Source organism: Seriola aureovittata, chromosome 6, assembly GCF_021018895.1.
Source record: "Seriola aureovittata isolate HTS-2021-v1 ecotype China chromosome 6, ASM2101889v1, whole genome shotgun sequence".
Classification (NCBI taxonomy): domain Eukaryota; kingdom Metazoa; phylum Chordata; class Actinopteri; order Carangiformes; family Carangidae; genus Seriola; species Seriola aureovittata.
Window position 1 is genome coordinate 13,676,866 of NC_079369.1, and position 17,503 is coordinate 13,694,368.

At 38.7% G+C, this 17,503-nt stretch overlaps 3 protein-coding genes and 1 pseudogene across 4 annotated transcripts; 1 reads left to right on the forward strand and 3 right to left on the reverse strand.

The window, feature by feature from the left end:
• Window positions 1-27: 27 nt before the first annotated feature.
• Window positions 28-4,750, reverse strand: LOC130170876 (deoxyribonuclease-2-alpha-like; annotated as a pseudogene).
• Window positions 4,751-4,898: 148 nt separating this feature from the next.
• On the reverse strand, window positions 4,899-9,380 carry LOC130170874 (deoxyribonuclease-2-beta-like). The gene is made up of 6 exons (XM_056378566.1): window positions 9,171-9,380; window positions 8,742-8,916; window positions 8,154-8,232; window positions 7,327-7,488; window positions 6,256-6,453; window positions 4,899-5,635 (listed from the first exon to the last, which is right to left on the reverse strand). The coding sequence occupies exons 1-6, from the start codon at window positions 9,314-9,316 to the stop codon at window positions 5,301-5,303; spliced, it is 1,095 nt and encodes a 364-aa protein (XP_056234541.1). The 5' UTR covers window positions 9,317-9,380; the 3' UTR covers window positions 4,899-5,300.
• A 689-nt stretch (window positions 9,381-10,069) lies between these two features.
• Window positions 10,070-14,650, forward strand: uox (urate oxidase). Its single transcript, XM_056378570.1, has 8 exons — window positions 10,070-10,227; window positions 10,908-11,120; window positions 12,336-12,452; window positions 12,767-12,845; window positions 13,442-13,628; window positions 13,790-13,913; window positions 14,157-14,240; window positions 14,324-14,650. The coding sequence occupies exons 1-8, from the start codon at window positions 10,207-10,209 to the stop codon at window positions 14,396-14,398; spliced, it is 900 nt and encodes a 299-aa protein (XP_056234545.1). The 5' UTR covers window positions 10,070-10,206; the 3' UTR covers window positions 14,399-14,650.
• samd13 (sterile alpha motif domain containing 13) lies at window positions 14,646-17,397 on the reverse strand. Of its 2 annotated transcripts, none has more exons than XM_056378572.1 (5): window positions 17,189-17,397; window positions 16,688-16,809; window positions 15,915-15,954; window positions 15,685-15,796; window positions 14,646-15,597 (listed from the first exon to the last, which is right to left on the reverse strand). In XM_056378572.1, the coding sequence occupies exons 2-5, from the start codon at window positions 16,713-16,715 to the stop codon at window positions 15,454-15,456; spliced, it is 324 nt and encodes a 107-aa protein (XP_056234547.1). In that variant the 5' UTR covers window positions 16,716-16,809; window positions 17,189-17,397; the 3' UTR covers window positions 14,646-15,453. The 2 variants fall into 2 exon arrangements, with proteins under 2 accessions (XP_056234547.1, XP_056234546.1); XM_056378571.1 differs by having other exon boundaries at window positions 15,915-15,957.
• Between the last annotated feature and the right edge of the window lie 106 nt (window positions 17,398-17,503).

Consider the following 17,503-nt stretch of genomic DNA (forward strand, 5'->3'; position numbering starts at 1 on the left):
TTTTCAGGAAGAAAAACAGACCAAACATTAAAAGGAAACATTAATTATATTTATTTGCATTCACAGAATGAGCATGACATGCAGAAGATAATAAAAAAAAAGAAAAAAGGAAAAAAAGAGAAGCAGGTTTGGGACCAAAAGGTCTCTGGTTCAAATCTGGAGTGGTATGAAGAAATGTGGTCAGCGCACTTTCCACTCCCTCAACATCTGTGGGCCCCTTTTTTTGTGCACCAGGAAGTCAGCCACACTGCAAACGGTGTGGCTGTTTTTTTAGGAAAATTTCTTTTGCGCTTACCAGCTGCTCAGATCTTGACCTGGCATTTGCTCTTCCCTGTGTTCAGCACCTTGGGATTATCTAGACGCCCAAGTTCACATTGATTAGGCCATTTGATCATGGTTCTGAAAGCCTCTGCAATTCCAGGGTTTTCAATACATATGGCTCCTCCACCTCTCTTTATCTGACTCTGTTCCCTGTTCATATCAGCGATGCAGGTCCAGTCACCATAAGGTGTCACACACCACTTGGAGTGATCTACAGTGTCACTGAAGGACTGCATGTTTGGGAGCTGCACTTCCTGCTGCAGTTAAAAGGCAGAGGGCAACGCATCCTTCCCCAGCTCTTGACACACAGAGCCCTCCCCAGTTTATCTGCAATAAGGCCAGAATAAAGATCTACAAAAAAATGAGGGAGTGAACCAGAACATAAAACTATTAACCATGACAAAAGAGTTCCCCTCTGAAAATATACACAGTAGAGACAACATTTCCTAAATACATATTAACAAAATACAATCCAACACCACAAATTACTGCCTCAATCCTGTGGGTGGAATGGTAGTAGTCTATCGTAGCCTATCTGCCTCTCAAATATATGTTTGAAACTTCAAACACTCACCGTCCCGAAAACGTGTGTATTTTGCAAAGCTGTGGAACCGATGTCCTCTCAACCAGTCCACCTCCTTGTTTTTTGTCATTTTTGCAAGTCACTTTTGAGTCACACCCATGACAAAGGATCCCAATGCCCAGGAGCAGTGCTATCATTGTCATCTGAAATAATCACACATAATCAGAAAAGAATAATGATGAACCAGCAGTTCATTTTACCCAGGGGTTCCCTAAACAGTTTAATCTGTCCATGGCTGAAAAAGGATTAATCACTTGAAAGAGAAAAAACACCTGGAGCAACATGGAATTTGTAATTTAATATTGATATAATCATTCAGCTGTGTTTATTTATTTTAATGCTTAAAACATGATTTAAAAAATAAAAACAATGCAGTGTTTAATTAATAAAACTACATCATGCAGACTAAAAGAGACAGGGGTGAACATGCACCAAAATATGTGTGAAAGCATGACAACACATTTCAATGAGGGTTGTGCCTTTAAAGCTCCTGTGTATGTGCCTTTTTACATGGTTCAGGCTGTGTGATCAATGTATAGAAAGCATTCCCAACTGCAACATCTTTGGTGCATATGGCTCCTCCACCTCTGCCCATCTGGCTCACTTCCCTGTTCATATCAGCAATGCAGGTCCAGCCACCATCGGGTGTCACACACCACTTGGAGTGATCTACAGTGTCATTGAAAGGCTTCATTTTGGGGAGCTGCACTTCCTTCACATTGTACACATAATGAGGGATGCTGCAGTTAGAGGGCATGGGGCGTTTCATCTTTCCCCAGCTCTTTACATACAGAGTCTTCCCCAGTTTATCTGCAATAAGGCCAGAATAAAGATCTACAATAGTATGGAAAACAAAGCAGAACATAATACTATTAACCATGGAAATTAAGAGTAGCCCATGTACACACAGACAGTGGGGATACAATTTTAGAAATACATTTTATGCATAAATAAATAAAAAACACCTCAAATAAAACAAAAAGGCAGTGATGCACATGATGTCATTTTCAATAGACAGCAGGTCAGACAGCCTTTTATAAATGTGTTTCTAATTTTGCTTTGTTTATGATCAACGTAGTACGAAATTTTAACTCCCACAACTTCAAACACTCACCGTCCCCAAAACGCGTGTATTTTGCAAAGCTGTGGAACTGATGTCCTCTCACTGAGGTCAGTGACGTCTCTCTAAACCAGGGTCCCTTCTTTGGGTAGCAGTTTCGCTGTGCAACACATCTCAGCTCATTTGGAAAGGTTTTTGGTATGTCAGTCATATGGATAAGTATGGATGTACATGAGCTGCAATCCTGAGAATTTAGATACAAGTTTTTTTAATTCCATTATCATTCTTTCAGGTAAATGAGAAAAACTTCAGTCAAAACAAGATGGCAATATCACTGGCATTATCTACCTATTTCCTTGAAGTCATCATAGGAATAAGTCATGCACATAAATGTTTGAGCATTAGCGTTTCCACTTTTTGGCCAGAAGTCTTTACTGCGATATGTTGGAAATTTTGGTGTACTGTGTGAGAGCCAAACTCCAGTTTGTCTGTCCAACATCACAACTCCTGTAGGAAGTAAAACAGTAGAAAGGAATAGAAACAGAGCTTTGTTACATTGTGAAGTATTTTTCTTTGAAAACAATAAAGTGGAATGTTTCTGTTCGCACCTTTACTGTGGCCAAATGATGCAGATGGAGCGTTTTGATTTGGAGGTTGATCACTATAGAGCATGTATCCAAAGCCTTCAATCTACAAAAAAACAGTGAAACTCTGATTTAGTGTGTCTACTGAAGACTGTCATGTCAGAGAGACATGTATCCTTTTATAAATTTACCTTTCTGTCATAGAAGTCAAAAAGAGGTTTCAGGGTGTTCGCCAGAGTGCCAGTTTTACTGCCGATGTTCTCTTTGCTGAGTTTCCATCCATTAGTGCTCTCATCCATGTACAGATACGACAAACCACGGCCTTTCACATTGGGCAACTTGTATAAAATATACCTAATGGGATAGAGATAAATATATTCTAGTACATATCCAACTGAGAATCTGTGAAAATATAAACTGCCACAATTCAAAATTTGCACCTACCAGTCAACCTCGTCTCCATTGTCATTCCTGCATTTCACATCTGAATCACACCCTTGAAAAAGGATCCCAACACTGAAGATGAATTGCATCACTGCTCTCTGAAACAATCAAACATGACAGAATCAAGCATATATATAAAATAAATATTAAAATAAAATATTTGTGAATAGATTAATGAATAGATGCTTCAAGAACATTATTTGACTTAAGGATCAATGTGGTGCAAACAGGATGGCAGGTTATCAGAGGGTTCTGCTTTTCTATTAAGCTACTTCCTGGACACATATCATACACAAAGCATACACAACTTCAACCAACACCCTAGTCAACTACTATTATTTGCAGCATGATTTTTAATATATGAATATTAAAATACTTACGTATGTAGCCATCTTTGTTCCTCTTCAGAGCAAACTGTATACCTGCTTTGTAAAGTTGCTCTCATCATATCTCTCTGTTAAATGAAACTGAAACCCACACACACTTTTATCTGCTTCCTGGTTTGTCACTCAAAAGGTTTACTTCACTGCAAATTATTCAATGATTTCTTGTCTGATGACATGGCTGTTTTAAGCAGTGGACAACAGAGGGGTTTATCTGCCTTTGGGCACAGTAGGAAGCAGTTTGACTCATTGTTTTAATAAATGCTGATGTGATATTGACAAGTGAGTTACTCTTCAAACAGAAAGCTTTTATTGTAACTTAATCATAAAGAAATGCTGCACCACAAAGAACTAAAACTATTCCTATACTGTTTTATTCTATTAAAGCATTTTCATTATTATTACTAAGAAAGAATAGTCATTATAAAGTGAAATGTGGTTTGACAGGTTGCTTGACATTGTCAAAGTTCATACACTCAACCGGCATTTCCAGGGAATTACTACAGATAAAATCATGCCAGCCCACTACTGAAAGCAGCCAACTGGACGAATCGTAACTACAAGTATAACAATGAAAAGTCGTTGGCCTGCAAAACCTGTTTGTCGTCTTTGTCTCTGCTGGTAAACCAATTCTGTAACACATTGTACTAAAAGATTGTATATGACACAAATTTTTTAACAATAACAATCGCTGTTTCCTAGTTTTCAACAGCATGAACCCTTTGAGGTACTCAGTTATCTACTTGTCTTGCTGTAATTTGATTATCTCAATCTGAAAGGGTGGGGCCTGGAGCTGTCTGTCTGTATGTTCTTCTTCCGTCAGCATGACACTGAAGTTGACAAATTAAAATCTCAATTTTGAGTCAAACAGTAAGTTATAAAAGCGGTTCTGACAGAGGAAGTTTAATCTCGCATCAGGATGTGCAGAATAAAAATTAAAAGCTGAGGGGTGGTTGGATATTAATGTGATTCCAGTTGCTACCATTGCAGTTTCTCTTGTTTGAGGACATTTCTAGAATAGAAACTAGTGTCTTTAAACAAGACAGAATAAGACTGATGTCTTTAAAACTATCAAGAATACGAATCTAAAGAAATAGATTCTGAAATGATTTTAACCCAGAAGCAGATTTTTTGTTTTGTTTAAGGAAAACAAGAATTTATGCTACAACAGTCAGTAGTGTACTGAGCAGTGTAGGTACAGTATGTACTCTTTGTAATAATCCACAGAGAAAATGCCACACTTAACAATACTATACCAGTCTGTCCACTAGGTGACACCGTTTACCCAAAACACCAATTACTTCAGGTTTAAGCCCATTGCATCCTCCTCCAAAAGTAAAAACTGCCCGAACATAATGATGGCGAATGCAGAGACAGTCTCCAACCACATAAGATATAAGAAAACATTTGATAGTCACAGAGGGTGAAGAAATAAACTTTCCTATACTCAAACACAGGTAGGTTAAGTGTTGTGACGCAAGTGGATGAAGGCTTTCAGTAAATCTGAGTCAGTGATGACTGAAACACTTGTATCTTGCATCTTTATTATTTACATTAAATTATTTTAATCAATAGATTCTAAAGCTTTGACATTTGCAAATCAAAATCATACTTTGTTTTCTCCTCTGATATAGCAAAGTTTTTTGTGCAATTGTTGTGTGTCAAGATGCACATATTACAGATCTCCAGCTGAAGCATAAATGGAAGGAGAATTCACTGGGATATAAGTTTGACTCTCAACTAGGATCCAATTAGCTAAGCAGCTATTAAAGCCCTGTTTTTTTGTTTTTTTAATTGACGTCTAATTTGATTGCCTGAGGCCTCTAACAGGATCAACCTCCACATTTAGTCGCACAACTTTAAAACAGATTTAAATCTGAGTCGGAGACTGATACAGTCCTAGCCATCCTGTCCTCCTGTGTAGTTCAACAGTCAATATACCAGTCCACTACCTGTCTGAAAGCCTTGTAAATCAAGGGGTTTAAGGAGCAGATCAGCCCCCCACCACGCCACAGTTGGGCCCTCTCCCTGTTCAGGTCGCCCAGACAGGTCACCTGGTTCTCATAAGCCTGCGACACACACCATTTGGAGTGGTCGTGGTAGGACAGGAACAGGACTGATCCAGAAAGCCGAATCCTCTTGATGTTCATGGTGTGTTTGGGCAGGGAGCAGTTGGAGGGCAGCACGTGACCTTGTCTCTGCCATGTCTCCACCAGCAGGTCGGCATCCAGGACCTGAGCCACCCATCCTGTGTAGATATCTGAATGAACACCAGTGAGAGGGTCAAAAAAGATGGTTATAAATAAAATTTTAAAAACATATTTTTTATTTGGGAAAGTAAACTTGGTTATTAAAATGTGTTACAAAAGGTTTAATGTTTTATATAATGTGTTTTATATTGTCTCAAATTCTCAAAAACTAAAGAGAATTAAGACATGATAAGCTCATGAAATCATTTGCATGTGCAGTCTTTTTCAGATGTAAATATTAAATGCAAGTGCAAACTTTTTGGATGATTGAACATTTAAATATCAGGTGCTCAGAGCTGCGATGTGTGGACACAACTGTCCATATGATAAGAAGTACAAGTAGACATTGCCTCACTGTAGGGGGCCACAACAGTGAGTACTTTTGAAAAGTTTGGGTGGGGTGTGTTCATGCACATCACTGTTCTGATATGATAGTGTGTCTACACCTGATAATGAGTGACTGTGGCAGACAAGTTAAATGTGCAAACAAGACTGTAGATAGATGCTTTTGCAAAGTTGTGCAGAGTTTACAGCTGTGGTTTCTTCTGTGGCATAAATGTTGAAGTGACAATGGTGGTCGTGTAACTTATAACTAATATAAATGACTGACAGTACATGAGGCATACTTTACCATCCACAAAGCGTTCAGATTTGGCAAAACTGACAAACTTCTCCCCGTGGACTGAGAAAAGCTGCTCCACCCCCTTATCAGAGCCCAGTGGTGGTTTGGAGCCCTCACATAACTGGGCAAGCTGTGGCAGGTCGGCCGAGAACGCAGCAGGTACAGAGCAGTTATAGAAACGAGGGTAAAGGTAAACCATCTGCTTTGCTGGAAAAGAATGGGAATGCATCAAAAAGAGGAGGAGGAATAAGACATACTCTATGTTGGAAAAAATGTTTTGTTATTTATTTAAAGGGTTAAATGCAAAAAAAAAATTGAGACCGACTGATATTCTCCTTTTGCTGTGCGTTTGACGGCTGTTACTCGGATTTCTCCAAATGTGAATATATGTCTTTAGAGAGCTTCAAGCTATTAAAATATTTCTTTAGTTGGTAAAACTCAAAAGCCTTTCGATAATGTCAAAAACACAGGCTATCACAGTACAATACAAAACAAATGGCGTCAGCTGTCAAAACTCTAAATGAGTAAAATCTTGTTACCAGTGCAAAATCACTGTTGACAACATTATTCAACAGCTTTGCTCATAGTGTTTCTGTGTGTCTTGTTATCTGACAGTGTCCTCTGGAAACATGGGAAAAATACTTTAAAGAACCCCACCAGACATGTTTTATGACAAATGAAAACACTCTACTTTGAATAATAATTTGTGTCTTTTTTCACAAAAACATTACTTTTTTTTTTAAATCCTAAAATTACATTTACTCCTTCTCCCTTATTCAAAAAATCAGCCATTTATAAATATGCAAATATTTTTCATTTCAAATGTAATTGTCTTAAAATCTCCTACTTCACTTTTATGTAACGTTAAAACATCATCGGACAAATCCTTTTCAGGTGTGTGTACATTATGAGTCATGAATGTCTGTATGTATATAAACTACTTATGAACTTACATAAACTCAAGTCACAATGTTAATGTTTTCTTGTTTTCAGCAAACAGAGAATTTTGTAAGTTGAAGTCTGGGATGTGTACAGAGCAGGAATGGGTCAGGCCCTGTTGCGTCATGAGCGTTTACTCACCAATATGGAGAAATTGTTCGTACTGGTAGGTCACACACAGAGCAGTCTGGCCATTGACTTTACCAGAGGAGGGGTAAAGGTAGCCTCTCTCAGGGAACGACGGGAAGTGGGGAATGGTGTGCGATAGCCAGAAACCTTGAGAGCGGTCAAAGAGCAGCACCCCTGCAGGATGCACACAAACAACTCTACACACAAAAGCACGTACAACAAACCCACACTTGCATGAAACCCATCAAAGTTGTGTCCAGAGTCAACAGCTGTTATCAAACAGATGCTCTTTGCCCATTACCTCCCCCTGAAAAAATGTATTGATCTGTTCTTTTTTGCAAAATCATAGGACTAAAAAGCCTGAAAATTACCCAGGAGATACATCTGAAAGTAATTAACACAGACACAAAAATATAGATAGGTCCCTGAATGCACCACACTGAAAAAAATATTTTCACAATGATACCTTCAGGCGCCCTCTCTTCAAAAAGAGATATCAGAGGTGGACAATTTAAAATAGATTTGGAGGAAATTGCATAATTTTGAAATTTGTTCACATTTTTCTCCAAATACTTAAAGTTTTCATACACACTAACACATATGATGTAAAATAACAGCTATGTAAAAGATATAGGACTTCATACAGTGTACTGTATATTCTGTTGTGTTTTACCGTAGGCTACATGTTGTGATATTTTCCAGTTATGAAGTTTAGGATCTTCAGGCTTTACCAGTGTTACCAGCCTTTTCATCCAGCCACAATCTGAATTCATCTTAATAAGATCAAAGCAAGATCCTCAAAATTTGTGAGCTGATCATTTTTTCAAAATCCACTGTACCTTTAGTGTGTCCGTATTCTTCCCTGTAATCCAGGATCGGTGGAGCATCATTGTAGAGTGCGTAGACTGAGCTGTTAGACTGAGGGAAAAACTTGTTTTATAGCCCACATATATTATATGTACATTTTTTGCAATGTGATTTTTCTTTAAAATTTCTGTTACTGTAATTTCTTAAAGGGATAGTTTGACATTTTGGGAAAAATTAATTTGCTTTATGCTGCTGAGTGCTAAATGACAGGATCAAAGTCTCTGTTCATCCAGAAGCTGGTTAGCTTAGCTTAACACAAAGACTGGACACAGGAGGAAACAACTAGCCTGGCTCTGTCTGAAAGTAGGAAAATCCTGGCAGCAGTCTTAGCTGTTAAAAAACAACTTGTCATTTTTAGAGAAGAAGGATTGTGTTATTATATTGTTGGGGATGCTTGTGTGCAACTTCAGTTCACTTCCCCATAGAAAACAAAGGAGTGTCCACTCAGCAAACTGGCACCAACATACAGCAGAGCTGTGTTAAATCTGATTAATGCCGCAAGGGTCTCTGTCATCCTCTATAGAGATCAGTGTATGAAATCCATAGGGACATAACCTCACCTTGTAGGCCTTTCCCATGTAAAGCTGGTTCAGTGTGTTCCCTATGGCTCCTTGACTGATGTTAACTGTGAATTTACTCATCTGCCAGTTCTCTACTGAAGGGTCCAGGTACATGTAGTCCACCCCACTGCCGACCTCACCGATCTTATACTTGGGCAGCTTGTAAATGATAAACCTGCAGAGAATGGAGAGAGAATTTTTTTTTCTTCATATATACAAAAGAGGACATCTTGGGAATATTCAAAAAATTGTTTAACATAGTTTGTGTCAGTTTCATGCCTCAATGCATCAAAACATAGCCAGTACCAACAATATAGTTAGCTGCTGAAAGACACAAGACATTTCATCCACTGTAACTAAAAACGCAGTGGTATAACTAGCTTAAGCTTCATTGTCATCAGTGTATTTTCATGTATAAAATCAACTCACCAATCAACAGGCTCACCAGCTTCATTTCTACAGGAAATGCCAGTGCTACATGCTGTGCAACACAGAAACATGACAACAATCTGGAGGCATAAACTGAGGTGTGCGGCCATGCTGAAGGACCCCCGTAGCTGAGGTGAACACAGCATGGAACAAAGAAAGTGAATCTGAAATCTGTTGTCAGGTCGTGTGCCTTGCGATTCAGTAACTTTGAAAGTGGATACAGTACATCTGCCTGCACATGCAAAAGAGGAAGTCATAAGATGTAGTCACATGACAGGGGAATATTGAAGGGACTGTGAGGGTTTATAGGGGATATATTGAATTAAATGTTTTGATGACTGTTTGCGTAAGAACCTTGAGTCTTTATGTTGTACCTTTACTTATCTTGTGACAGTTTTTCATCTTCAAAGTGTTGTACCTGTTCACACCTGGGAGCTTCTCAGTACGACCACAGTCATCTTTTATTAGTGATGGAACTGCTGATTACTGAACTGAAAACCATCTGGTCGAAAAAATTATCTCACCATGTAACTATAAGAAAACTATTAAATGAAAGACTTTGATCTGACTTAGCATTTTATTTTTACATTGTCAATGGCAACAACTGAGGTGACGAATTAAATGAAAAGGATATTTTCGAAGCTAGTCACTGAAACTTGAGTTGTGCAGTTACCTTTTTAATCTGTAACCTATGTAATCTGTGTTTTCAAGTTACTTCAAGATTGGGAACCAGTAAGGTGAAGAAGGTATAGACCAGAATAAAACACAACAAAATGATCTGTATTGAGAAATGTAGGTTGGTTTTTCTCTGTGATCCTCAATGTGCATGTAATAGAGCATGATTTCCATGTCTGAAAGTAAAACACACAGGACAGGTAAAACAGGTTAAACTTCACCTAAAACTTCAAATAGCCTGAGTGCAAGGTAGCACCACCCTCTCTACAAAATCCTCCTCCATCAGTAGAGACACCCTTTTGCTGGAAACGGCACAGGGGCTGAGTTCAGTCAGACAGCGGGTGTATGAACAGAAGACACTATGGCAACTGCTTCAGAAAAGGTAACAGTCACTATCTTTTCTTTCCTTTTTACAGAACATAATCAACTTCGGGCCTCCTTAAATAATGATCCAACACTAGAGTTGGATAATTTTTGGGTTCAACGGCCATGCGGCGAACACCCTGACCCTGCAAATATTAGAATTGTAAACTACAAACGTCCAAATATTTCTGTCAATACAGATTTAATTTCATATTTCTTACTCTCTCATGCAGTGGATATTATATTTCTAATTAATTGCTACAACTGATTGTCTTGGAGAAATCAAATAATATACATTATTTTCATTTATCCTACACAAAAGCACATTGATAAATTAAAATGTGTTTTTTTCACTGTCTTAAGACCTGTTTTAGTCATGACTTACAGGGATGAATGTAGTGTGTTGACAGAAATCATGCCCAAGCAATTGTAGGAAAAGGTTTCCTCGTTAAATGAAATACTTGTAACAAACTCGAAAAAGCACACAGTTAACACAACACCCAAGACCAAACTTTAAAGGAAAGAAGAAGAAAATCCAACAACATATATACTGCAAATAAAGTAAATCTACAGTTAATATCAGAAAAATGTGTACTTATGCACAAAAGGGCCTGTTTACATCAGTGGTAAGTCCTGAACTGCAATAACAACAACAACAAAAACAACAACAACAATAATCTGTCCCTTGTGTGTGTGCAGAATGTGGAGTTTGTGCGAACAGGCTACGGCAAGAACACGGTGAAAGTGCTGGTCATCAGGAGACAGGGAAGCCACCACTCCATCATCGAGCTCAAAGCCGACGTGGAGCTTACACTCAAATCACGCAAGGATTATCTAACCGGAGACAACTCAGACATCATCCCCACCGACACCATCAAGAACACAGTCCATGCCTTGGCCAAGCTCAGGGGGGTAGGTCACCCACCTCTACTGACAGACACAACATGGAACATGGCAGTGCACCGCATCTTGTAACCTCAAGCAGGGATGTAGCTACAAACCACACACCCTATAAAGTGTGAATAAGGGGCAACCCGTCAAATTCCTTCTCATCACAATAGTTGAATTGTTCCATAGACAACAATTTCCGTCTGTAGGAAATTTTTCAAGAGAGATGAAAACTCAGGATTCATGGCAAGGTGCAAGGGTAACACTCGACTCTGCAAGTTGCTTCCAAAATCACAAATTTCTCAATCTGAGAGGATAAAAAAAGATTTTAGCAGGATTATGTTCATAACGTATGGAAATAAGGTCATGTAATATTTAATGTTACGAGGAGCCAAAGCACAGCGAAAGTAGAGAGGCCCCAACTGGTGTGATATGGTCATATTTTCAGTAAAACAGGTGTTTTTGAACAAACAGTACAGTAGTGAAATTCAGAATCCGTCCAGGCTAAGTCTTAATTCTTGCTACAGTCCATTACAGAGGTGGAAATAGGCACACTTGGTTAGTACTGTTTGTTGAAAGGTGTCATTATTATAGACACAACTTAAACTTGTGCAATTGAGGAGTTATTTAAATTTACTAAAAATCATTGAGTGATTTGTTTGTTTCACAAGACCTAAGAGAAGAAGGTTCTCTGTTGTCCAGCTTTAAATAACCAGGAGCAGCTACACACACGTCTGAGGTGAAGAGAGATTCAACAGCATTGATGGCAACATACAGTACTTACACATCTACTTATTGAGATTTTATTAAAGGTTCATTTTCTACAAACTGAATAAATTATATTTTTAAATTTCAAAAGGATCCTGATTTGTTTAAAGGAAAGTTAAAGTACAGATATATTACATTTAATGTCATAATCCCAGAACAGTTAATACAGCTTTAGTTTAGGGAAATAGAAAACAGCTTTTTCAGTCACTTAACAGGTCATGGAAATTGCCATTCTTTTTCCTCAAGTGACTGCTGTTTACTCACGGCTCAAACACACGCCGATCAGATAACATCAATGGTTAACATTTCCTGCTAAAGTGTTGTCCAGTCATGACCGTTGTTAAAGTCTGCAGCGCCTTTATGTTCCCATTAATATCTGACAACACTGCTTCTCATATTACAGAGTGTTCTTTAGGTTGCTTTATCTACAGCCTGTCACTCTTCTTTTTTATCCGATGCACATCTGTTCAGGTAAAGACCATCGAGCAGTTTTCCCTGGATATCTGTAGTCACTTCCTGACCTCTTTCAACCATGTGCTGAGGGCCAAGGTTTACATGGAGGAGGCTCCGTGGAAAAGGCTGGAGAAGGTAAAATACAAGATTCAGCGATCGGTCCTGAACAAAAGTGGATAGATTTTACTCGTCATAGCTGTGTAGAGTATCCCCTATTCTAACAAACAATCTGAAGAGTAACTTAAGCATCCTTTAAAATTGTGGATCAAATTCTCAACTTGGTGACATCACTGTTGGGTGTGGTTACAGGCGCGTCAGGGCACACTTATGACCACACTCATCAGCGAAGCACATCAAAAATTTTTATATCCGTCATCAAACGTTTTACCATTTGCCGTAAATGAGTGTGATTGTGTAATGGACTGAGATAAAGATTTGTTCTCTCTCAGAACGGGGTAGAACACGCTCATGCATTCATCTTCAACCCAGAGGCTTGTCGCTTCTGCGATGTTGAACAGAATCTCCATGGTAAGCACAATCACACACTCACACACATGCACACACACACGGTATTTTGGATTGAATATAAGGTATTGAAAATTTATTTTTTGCATTTACTTTCTCTGAGACAACTTAAAAATCTACTATAACCCTACTGGAGAGGAGTTCAAAACATTTACTTCCAACTCCCTCTATGTAAACAAAACTCTTGGCTCAGCTGATTCCTTAGAAAATGTTGTTGTAATCAAGGCAGGTGTGGCTCAGGCAACAGCAGCAACAGGGCACACACCCAGCATCAAGGTGTTCAGTAGCTCAGCAGATAGTAAACGTATGAATGCTGATGTGCGGATGCTGTGGTTTGATCTACATGTATGTCCAGTCTGAAGCCTTGATGCTTGTTGATTAAATCCTGTGGTGTGGTGCAAACAAGGGGAGACAAAGTTAAGGTTACACGCTTTGTCAGTGATGCTATGGATTCTAGTCTTGTGATGAGCTCCATTTCGTATTTTAGTGAGTCCAGCGTGTCCTGCTGTGACATATCTCTTCTGTGCTACATTGCAAACTGTCAAAATGCTTCATAATGTTTCCGATTGCTCCATACTCACTCACTGTTCCCCACACAGGCATCCCGGTGGTTCATACTGGGGTGAAGAACATGACGGTGCTGAAGACCACCCAGTCTGGTTTTGAGGGTTTCCTCCGAGACCGCTTCACTACTCTGCAAGAGACCAAGGACAGGTGTTTCTGCACCTCCGTCTATGCTAGGTGGCGCTACAACAAGGTTCAGGATGTCAACTTTGACGCTGCATGGTAATTTATGAAGGAGAACGCTGCACTCACTAAACATCTTAGTTTAGTATGCATGACAAAACAGAAGAAAAATCTCTCCTATTTCAAATGAGACTTATATCAAAAATGCTAAAAGTGAATTCTTTCTACATCCAATTCCCATCACATCACTGTCTCTGCAGGAAGTGCGTGAAGGAGACAATTATTGAGAAGTTTGCTGGTCCCTACGGTCGTGGAGAGTTCTCACCTTCTGTGCAGAAGACCCTTTATGACACACAACTTCTGGTCCTGGACAGAGTTCCTGAGGTATACCCACATTTACATCATGAGATCAATACACTCGCTATCACCTCACAAGCATTTGTGGTTACATAAACTATTACTAAATAACATTGACATATCAAAAGAATCTGTTCTTTTCTCTACATTCGTACTTGAGCGCATACAAACACATTATAAAAAATATTTCAAGTTCAATACTCTGCAAAACACAGTATATAACAGGCTTATTCAGAAAACTCAGGGTGTAACGTGAGTATTGTCTTTCAGGTGGATGAAATAGAGATCGTCATGCCCAACCAGCATTACTTCACCATAGACATGACAAAAATGGGCCTCACCAACAAAGATGAAGTGAGTTTGGATTACAATGAATCTTTCAAGTTGTTTAGACAAGGAAATATAGGATATTATTGTATTTTTCTTTTTCCTCACAGGTGCTCCTTCCCCTGGATAACCCCTCAGGGAACATCACAGGGACAGTACGCAGGAAACAGCAAGCGAAGCTGTGAAGGCACAGAGACGAATCCAGAAAACGCGGCTGCCGTGATCAACATATCAACATTAATAAGCTTGACAAGTCAATGTCACATCACATTGACTAACCATGAAAAAAAAATTACCTTTTAAATTGTTTTGTAAAGATCATAACTAATGATTTCCTAATCATGATTAAAGTGTTTGAGCTTGTAAGGCAAATATGTAAGTAAATAAAACTAAATAAACGGAAACCACTATCAATAAACTTATAAACTAATATTGTTCTTTGGTGAGAAAAGAGCACCATTTATTGAAAATCTTTGATTCAGATATTCAAACTCCAGTGTTATGTTGCACATATACATTGGTCATACACACTTCAAAACAGTTGTCTGTGCGACAATGCTGAAAGCACCACAGGTAGGAACATAATAAGAATATATACACATTAATATTTTCATATTTAGAGCCTCAATAATGTAGGTGTGCAGAAACAAAGAGGCTTATCAGTTGGCTGGGAAAACAAAATGCTTCATTGTTACATGCTAGGGACGACTCATGGACTCAGCTGCGCATTTTAGGGCATAAAAAATGATTTCAGGGGAAAATGAGATGCATCGGAATAATTTTCCGCACGTATCAAAGTGTTCAGGTACGACAGAACACACAGTTTTCAGCTATATATCATCTTATATACAAATACTTTTTTTTTTAAACCAACATGGGTTAATTCACTTTGCAAACACGCATAAACACATGTTCACACACACACGCGCGCACAGACACACAAAATCATACCTGCAGAGTACCCCCCCCCCCAAAATTTTCATCCTTTTAAATAAAACACACAAAAAATAAAATAAAATACATATCTCAAGCAGCAGAAATAAGAATGGCTGAAAGGGTAAACAGCTGAGTGGACTCCATGTGCAACCCATTTAGGGGTCCATGCTTATAAAAACATACAGCATTCAAATCCGGTTAAGGTGCCAGTGTGGCCAGAGGAGTCTTTGTGAAGTGGCAGCTAACCTGGGGTCTCCTGACACAATGATTGTCACTGAGGTGGGTGTTCGGACGGCCTGTGGTGCTACGAGGCGTTGCTCTTCAGGTGTTGAGTCTGCAGCGGTTTCACATGATACTCGTAGATTTTCAGCGCAGGGCCGAGCTTTATCGACAGCCCTGTCAGGACGTCGTTACGTGTCATCAGGAGCAGGGACTTGCCATCGATTTCCTGTCAGGTGGAGAGAGAAATATTTGATTGACATCCTAGTTTGTTTTCATCATGTGATAGGAATGTTGAGCAGAGGAGCACGCCAACCTGATCCTGAAAAGCCGTGGCCTGCTCCTCAAACCCTGTTGCTTTGAAGTAATTGACGACATCGGTGACCCCCCAGTTGGCAGGGTCCGGCATCTGACCATTCTCTACTGGGCTGTGGGGTCAAAAGTGTATGGATTCAATTTGATGTGCATGCACACTGGACTGTAAAATCAGTTTAACACATTCCTTTAAATCTTTCAATAATCAATGTTAATCAATGCAAACAATACCTTTTGGTGTCGACAGAACCATTTGCCTTGTCTTCCATGCCTGCTGTAACAAAAAAAAAAAAATTAGCTGACCTGAAACAATTATTATATTGCGTTTATATAGCGTTTCATCAGTTAGAAAATTCTGTCATTTAAAATCTATTGAAGATTATTTTCATTAGTGAATAATCTACTTATTGATTTTTCCTTCATCTATTAATCATTTAGTCTATAAAATGATTAAATGTGAAAAATGTCCAAGGTAACGTCTTCAAATTACTTTTAGTCTGTCCAGGAATCCAAACTTTTTCAGTTTACTATTAAATAAGACTCAGAGAACCTGCAAATACTTACATTTGAGAGGCTGGAACCATTTCAATTTTGGCATTTGTACTTTAAAAATAAAATTCAATGATTAATCGACGTGAATGTTGATTAATTCTCTGTCTACCGACCAATTGTTTCATCAACGATTTTTTTTACACACAACCCTGTCATTTCGCCTCACATATTTTGTGTCTTTAAAAAAACGCCTGCATTTTTTACATTACATAGATTTTCGCCAAACAGTGTTTGGCCATAAAACAGACTCATGGAGCTACCAAAGGCATGAGAGGTTAGAGAGGCAAACAAAAACTTGTTTGTTTAAAAGCGGTTTCAGAGTAGGATATGTGGTTCATTTCAAAACGAAACCATAATTGGACAACTAGTGAGTACGAGGCCAGTGTTTTCACACATGCGGTTTCAAGTTAAGGCTCTAATTTAGCCTTTAATTAAAAATTTGTGACTCTTACAATCTGTAATGTTGCAGTAATTTTTCATCAGATGTCTTCTCCCGGGGAACTTAGTGTGTTGGTAGATCAAACACCATCATTGTTTCTCTCTTGAAGTCTCTTACACACACTGGTTGTCTTCACTGGAATAACAGTAACATAGAATTATTATTATTATTATTTTTTTTAAAGAGAGAGACCAAAACAGGGCAAAACAAAACTGCTGCTCTATCCGTCTCAGTAACAGACAGCGGGGAGAGCTGCAGCGTGTGGAGATGACGACCTAAAACTCGCGTTAGCTAGATTTATTTAATAATAAAAAAAACAAGAGTAACGCGAAATACAACATGAAATTACCTCAAATGCCACATACATAAATAAAATGTAAAGGAACACTTCAATACAGCACAATATGGAAATAACGTTACGCTAAATGAAGACAGCTAATATTTGATCGCTGCTTCTTCGTATTAAGCTAACAGGGGTAGATAGCTCGGTTTGCTAATACAAAATTTAAGTTACCTTATTTTAGATGATTCCTGCTTGACAGCAACAGTTCGTCCGAGCTGTACACGTGGCTTAGATAACAAAATGTTTTCTAATTACCGAGATATTTTACAAAGTAATAAACGGCGATATTCAATTGATAAAATCAAGATTTAATCAAGTAATGCCAACTAGCTCCTCTTCATCGGTTTAGCTTCCTTCGCCCACATGACGGCAGAGAATCATGGGAAAGGTAGTTCTTTACCGTTTAAACACCAGTGTTTGTAGTTCAGTGAGATTGACCATCCACTGAAGCCCATCGCTGAAATTTCTTCACATACAGCAGTGTTT

Bases quoted from the DNA above. Each gene is read 5' to 3' on its own strand.
- LOC130170874 (XM_056378566.1), bottom strand. From the start codon at position 9,316: ATGCTGTGTTCACCTCAGCTACGGGGGTCCTTCAGCATGGCCGCACAC. The intron at 8,917-9,170 runs GTGAGTTGATTT...CATTCTCTGCAG, and splicing joins GCTGGTGAGCCTGTTGATTG to GTTTATCATTTACAAGCTGC. The intron at 7,489-8,153 runs GTACAGTGGATT...TGCATCCTGCAG, and splicing joins AGAATACGGACACACTAAAG to GGGTGCTGCTCTTTGACCGC.
- uox (XM_056378570.1), top strand. From the start codon at position 10,207: ATGGCAACTGCTTCAGAAAAG. The intron at 10,228-10,907 runs GTAACAGTCACT...GTGTGTGTGCAG, and splicing joins TGGCAACTGCTTCAGAAAAG to AATGTGGAGTTTGTGCGAAC. The intron at 12,453-12,766 runs GTAAAATACAAG...GTTCTCTCTCAG, and splicing joins CGTGGAAAAGGCTGGAGAAG to AACGGGGTAGAACACGCTCA.
- samd13 (XM_056378571.1), bottom strand. From the start codon at position 16,715: ATGAAAAATTACTGCAACATTACAGATT. The intron at 15,958-16,687 runs GTAAGAGTCACA...TTTTTGTTACAG, and splicing joins TTACTGCAACATTACAGATT to CAGGCATGGAAGACAAGGCA. The intron at 15,598-15,684 runs GTTGGCGTGCTC...TCCACCTGACAG, and splicing joins CCACGGCTTTTCAGGATCAG to GAAATCGATGGCAAGTCCCT.